Raw genomic sequence first — 6,658 nt, 5'->3', positions numbered from 1 at the left:
TATGGGGAAAGGGATTCGGCAAAATCAGGTAAAGATGAAAAGGGACTCCAAAGAAAAGAATGGCCGTCAGCCAACATTCAACTGTTAGGGCGAGGAGAGCAGGAGGGGTGTGGCTTTTCAACTCTAAGCATCAGCTAAGTGACCAAGTTCAATGCGAAAGGACCATGGCAAAAAAATTCTCAGGTTAAACTAAAAAGGCATATGCTTAAGTTCCCATGGGGGGGGGGGGGTGTGGGGGTGTGGGCGTGTGTGTGGTGTGGTGTGAAATTTAATTATTAAAAATTTATTTAAAACTGTGTTTATTTTTGGTGTGTGTGTGTGTGTGTGTGTGTGTATGTGTGGTGTGAAATTTAATTATTAAAAATTTATTTAAAACTATGTGTTTATTTTTGTTTCGTTGCTCAGTTGTGTCCGACTCTCTGCAGCCCCACAGACAGCTGCATGCCAAGCTTCCCTGTCCTTCACTATCTCCTAGAGTTTGCTCAAACTCATATCCATTGAGTTGGTGATGCCATCCAACCATCTCGTCCTCTGTCGTCCCCTTCTTCTCCTGCCCTCAATCTTTCCCAGCATCAGGGTATTTTCCAATGAGTTGGCTCTTTGCATCAGGTGGCCCAAGTATTAGAGCTTCAGTTTCAGCATCAGTCCTTCCAATGAATATTCAGGGTTGATTTCCTTTAGGATTGATTGGTTTATATCAGTGTTTAAAAGTGACGTAAAATACAACTCATTACTGGGCAGAAAATGTATTCATCATATACGGTATGAATTGTGAAACATTTCCATGATTCTAAGCTTGATGGGTATATTCTACAGTCCTAGAATATCCTGGGCCACTGACTTTAATTTTTCTTCTTATCAGTCTTTTATCAAATCACCAACCTGGATTTTACACTTGGCCTCCACCAGCTGCAGTTTGGTCTGTGCCAATTCCAGCTCCATCTCCCTCAGCTGCTTCTTAAGAGAGTCCTTCTCGTCATCCGATTCCATCCCCTGGTCCTCTCTGCTTATGGCCGCTACTTTCAAAGCACCCTCCTTGCTGAAAATGTCACTGCAGTGTTTACATGCCATCATTTTACCCTGAAATACCCAAAAGAGATAACCAGTATCAAACCATATTTCATAGCATATATCATGTCCTGAGACACTGTGATACGGTATTTCTTTAGACACTGCTTCTGGTCATCAAATGAAGGCCCATTTATGAAAGTATTTTTCTTGGGCTATGACCAAAATGGTTATAATCAGCACAAAACCCAACTGTCGAAGATAGGAGCTACTTTTTCTTCAAGTGTCTATAGAAAAAGTCTGGAGATAGGAAGTGTTATAGCATTTTCTTGAATGTGTTCTAGAAATTTTATTCTACCATTATCCTTACTGGATGCCAAGCCCATGGCATATACTCTACGTGCATTAATTACCTCATTTAACCCTAGAGCTACCATATGACTAGGTACTATTATCATCCCCATCTACAAATGAAGAAGCTTAAAGAGTACAAGTAAACTTGCCTGTGGTAGACAAGGAAGGTCATTATGAGTAACCTAAGTCTACCCTAGCAACAAACAAGTATTGGGTTGGCCAAAAAGTTCGTTTGGGTTATTCCATAAGATGGTATAGAAGTACCCGAATGAATTTTTTGGCCAACTCAAGATATGTCCTCTTGTTCAACTTTAAGGAAAGATGGTCATTATTGTTTAAGGGATAAAAGTCATCGGGTTACATGCCTGGATTGTCAATCAAGCAGAGAGCACTGAACACTAGCAACAACAGAACTGCTGTTTTCTTAAAATATCTTCAAAAAATTTAGAGATAAGGGATATTATAGAACATTTCTATTTTGATGCCCTACTGTTACAAGCTCAGCATGTCCCTTGCCATAACCATGCTCCTCTCTTCACACACACACAAAGTAACCATGCTCACACTTCTGTGTCACCGTGCATGACCCCACCATGTAGGCCTAAAGGCTTTGGTATCATCTTTTCATTAGCTGCTTCTTCATTCCACTGGTCTTTAAATTCTTTCTCTGGTATGTCCAAGCATGTCTCCCAGGCCCAAAGCCCCAAAAGTCACCTTCCCAGAGCAAGGTTCAGATTTTTCAGTTCTCATGTCTCAGATTTTCAGGCTATAACTTATAAAATATGTATTCTTTGAGCATTTATTGTGTGCCAAGTTCTAGACTAAGCACTTTATATACATCATCTTATTTAATCTTCAAAATGACCTTATGAGGTAGGTAATACCTCTAGTTTATGGAGCACAAAATAAAGCTGTTCTTAGCTGCTCAGTCGTAGCCGACTCTTTGCAACCACAAGGACTGTAGCCCACCAGGCTCCTCTGTCCATGGGGATTCTCCACGCAAGAGTGCTGGCGTGGGTTGCCATGCCCTCCTCCAGGGGATCTTCGTAACCAGGGATCAAACCCACATCTCCCGCGTTGTAGGTGGATTCTTTACTGTCTGAGTTGAGGTTAAAAAACTTGTCAAGCTGTTAAATGACATGCGAAAGTGCCTAGAATGCATTTGCTTACTAGTGCTGTATAAACCTGAATATATTCAAATTGAATTGCATCAGGTTTCTCTAACACTGTCCCAAGAGTGGGCTGTGCCAACGCTGCTGCTTAAAGAATACCAATCCACTTGGTTTATTCCCGGTTCTGTAGAATAAGCTATCGCTTTTTTCAAATAGAAAAGAAACACAAGTAGTTCTACCACGAGGGGGCAGCATATAAATAAGTGTGACTCTGTGACCCCATGGACTGTAGCCCACCAGGCTCCTCTGTCCATGGAATTCTCCAGGCAAGAGTCCTGGAGTGGGCTGCCATTCCCTTCCCCAAGGGAATCTTCCTGACCCAGGGATTAGAACTCGGGTCTCCTGCATTGCCGGCAGATTTTTCACTGTCTGAGCCACCAGGGAAGCCCTATAAATGTTTCAGGTTTTCCTTACATCTCTAAAGTACTGATGGAAGAATCCACCTCCGGCTGAGGTGTCTCCTGTTTAACAGAGTGATGGGATGGTCCTGCTGGGCCACACACTGAAGTCACATCAATCCAGGCACAGTTGGGATGCCGGCTTCAGAGGGCTCCCAGGTTGCCAACACGCAAGAGAGCTCAGGGGCCTCGTGTGCCAAGGCTGAAATCTAGCCTCTTTTCCTGTTACTGTCTCTGACAGCCCACAAGGATTATGGGCTTTCGGCTGGCCCACATCCCAGTCCAAAGGTGAATCCTATTCTCCATAATTCCTAAACCCTTTGTAACAAAGGTGGGGTGGGGACTGTATTTAGAGGCTGTCCTGCCTGTGGTGTGTCATCATATACTGGGATCAGGCGCTCACTTAAGATGACGTGAACTGGGAAGACACTGCATCACAGAACCGTCTCATTCTTCCTCACCTTTACCACTTCCAGCTCCTCCTTGCTGGCTGCTTGCTGTTTCTCCAGTCGGGTACTCAACTGGGAACAGATCTAAGAGAAAGAAAAGAGCTGCTTTATTAGAAGGTAGAACAACTCATGTAGCATGTGCACATAGCTATTTATTCACTCTAGCATCTCTGACACTAGAAGAAATTTTGCAAATTTGCCAGTCATTCCCACAATGAGCAGCAGAAAGCCTAAGCCTCTTCTGTGTGTAAAGCACATTTCTATCTCAGTCAGTAGAAAAAACACAGGGGATAAGTTTGATTTATGTCTGTCACTAGTTTTCATGACTGGTTCCAGAGAATTCCTGTCCTCACTTTGGAATCAATCTGTGGAATCTTGCTGACTGTCTACTTTGGGCAAGGTACTATCCTAGGAATCTGATGAAAAGAATTGTGAATCAAAGATGTCTCCTTTCTGCTGCAACACAAAGAGTTTCTGTTTTCAATCACAAAAGTTTCTTTAGGAAGTGGCAGAGTGAATTTTTTAAAAGTTAAAATGAACAGAAAGTAATAGAGATTTAAAACTTGAAACAAGAGGTTTGGCAACATAGCATAAAATGAAATGCCTGGAAGTCTAGCTCTATGACTTCCTAGCACGGTGTCCTTGGGTATATTCACTCATCTTTCTAAGCCTCAGTTTCTTCATGACTGAAAAGTACTGTGCTGTGATAATTACTGGGAAAGAAAATGTACATAAAGGGTTTAGTATAGGACCATTAAATAACATCTCGTTATTCTGATTCTGAAACAAGGTGCAAACAAGCACAGGGAACAGAGAGAAATAAGTGCTTTCAAAGTCCACCAAAATATAAATGTGTGTGTGTGCATGCATGTGTGCGTGTGTGTGTACATGTATATACACTGAGAGACTGGGCACAGAGATACATATATATATCATGTCTGACTCTTTGTGGCCCCATGGACTGTAGCCTGCCAGGCTCCTCTGTCCATGGAATTTTCCAGGCAAGAATACTGAAGTGGGTTCCTCCTCCAGGGGATCTGCCCGATCCAGGGATTGAACTTGTGTCTCTTGCATCTCCTGCATTGACAGGTGGATTCTTTATCACTGTGCCACCTAGAAAGCCCTATATATACTATATATATACATATAAAACTGGAAGGTCAAGTCTTACTAAGCCTGAGTGAAGTAAGAATCTTTTATTTTGGAAAAAAAAATGGAATAAAACATTTAGGGGATGTCAATTTTTCAAATGCAATCTGGACTAAACACATAAAAGGTCTACCTCTATTATCAAAACAGACACTTTAAAAAATCCCAGTCTATAGTTTCAGAGATCAGAACTTGTTGAGTTCAGTCTCTAGTTTCTCCAGATCCAGGCCTGGAAACAATACGTAGGACTGTGCTGGCTGACGTTAAAAGGAAGCAATCTCTCTGGCAATTCTGGAAAACCATAAACCATTTTAAATAAGCCCAAACCTTCTGAAATATAGCCAATAGTAGCCAATTCCAACTACAGAATGCATTTGGATTATATGTTTAATTATCTTCAAAGAGATGGGTCTGTTGCTTGAAGTGCTTGCCAGATAACATTCAAGAATCGTCCCAAGGACTGCTCTTTGAAAAGTGCTGCATATGGAGGCCACCTATGGCCTAATGTGATGGAAAAAATGCATCTGCAGTGATGACAAGCACGTGGTCTTTGATGATCCTCGTACTGCTTAATGTCTAACCAGTCCTTCTCCTAGTTATCCAAATTCAACATTTCCTTATTAACTCTCCTGTATTTCTTGTTTCTCCATTGTCACTACTATTTATTGTGGTTCAGGACCCTGTCTTGTCTCAGCTGGCCTCTTACTGCTCTGTGCCTTTCTTTGCCTGTACATCTCTCCACTTGTTTCCACATCTCTCCCTGTGACCGAGTAATACCAGTTCCATGTTCCCAGTCATGCCACTGTCCTGCTACAAACAGAATGAAATCCAAACTCCTCAGCCTGTCCCTGAAGACCTTTCTTGACCTTGGCTCCAACTCATCTTTGCTTTTCTTGCCTACTTGAAACTCTTGCTAAACAAAACTGTCACTAATCAACCTCCCATGCCTTTGCACATGCTTTTTCAACCTTTCCAACATTTCCAGCCTTTCCTTCTCTATCTCCAGATGCCTGAACCTCACCTTATCTTTGAAGCACAACTCAAATCACTCCCTTCTCCAGGAAGGGATTCCTCATCTCCCATACATAATTCCCTCTCCTCTTAATTATGGCCAAGTTTTACCTATTACAAGATTAGCTTCCAGAGGAGAAAAACTGGATCAATTTCTCTTTTATTCCTCTAAAGTATCAAACCTCACATGCAGCAGGCATTAAATAAACATATTTTGATTATATATATGTATAGATAAATAAGCATATAAACAGATTATAAAACAGAGTAAGATAGATTTGAAGCCTTAGTTCTAAGGAATCTTCCACGAAAGGGAAGAATCCTTGTGGAAAGATAGTCATAACAACAAATGAACTAGTTTTCCTCCAAAAGCATGAACAATGTGACTGACATTTTTATTTACGTATCAATAGCAACAAAGCATACTCAGTGTATTAAGTGATTCTTTCTAGTTGGAAAGATTAAGGAAGGTTTGTTTTCTTTGTGTTTTTCTGCACTTCCGCAAGGGACATACATTTTATTTACAAGCAAAAAACCACTTTTTAAAAAAGTAAGACTTAGACTTCCAACTCTTTTGTGAAACAGGAGACCCTAGGGAAATTTCTGGGTAAGTAGGTGGCATATGATGCCTTAATAATTTGAGAAAGCTGAACTTGAACAGTCTAGTCAGGGTCTTATGACAACAAGCGGATTCCTGGCTGTGCCCCAGCCTAACCAGCAGGGACCACTGGAGCCGGAATGGAGGCTTTCTGAGACCCTGTCTGGTGATGAGACCAGAAACATCCTCAAGGAGACCAGCCCCCCCGCAACCATTAAAACATCATTTTAAGGTTCACAAGAGGTTTCCTGCTAGGCACTAGCCTCTGTTGGGAAAGGCCACACAGGCATGTGCGGACAAGAGCTCTCGTGTTCTCTACTGTGACAGCAAAGGACGTGCAGATCTCCGAGCTGTACAAATGCTAAATTCTAGTGCTTGGCAAATGTGATCTATTGGAAATTAGCTTCTGAGTAAGGCAGAGACAGGATCCCAATGGCAATAAGATTTCTCATTCCTCTAAATCTATCAAACATTGAAAACAACCAACAGATTGTTTTGCTCAATTAAACTTCCCATGTT

At 41.7% G+C, this 6,658-nt stretch overlaps 1 protein-coding gene across 5 annotated transcripts in view; it reads right to left on the bottom strand.

The window, feature by feature from the left end:
* The window catches only part of RABGAP1L (RAB GTPase activating protein 1 like), a 671,327-nt gene that overhangs the window by 5,667 nt on the left and 659,002 nt on the right, over nt 1-6,658 (bottom strand). For all 5 annotated transcript variants that reach the window (XM_043922777.1, XM_043922776.1, XM_043922781.1 and 2 more), the window contains 2 exons: nt 3,394-3,465; nt 883-1,080 (listed from right to left, as the gene is read on the bottom strand). In XM_043922777.1, the coding sequence (XP_043778712.1) occupies nt 883-1,080; nt 3,394-3,465 (270 nt within the window). The remainder of the gene's footprint in view (nt 1-882; nt 1,081-3,393; nt 3,466-6,658) is intronic.

This window comes from Cervus elaphus, chromosome 14 (genome assembly GCF_910594005.1).
Source record: "Cervus elaphus chromosome 14, mCerEla1.1, whole genome shotgun sequence".
Lineage (NCBI taxonomy): Eukaryota > Metazoa > Chordata > Mammalia > Artiodactyla > Cervidae > Cervus > Cervus elaphus.
Note: the sequence above shows the minus strand (reverse complement) of the source record. Positions and strands in the feature narration are given on the sequence as shown.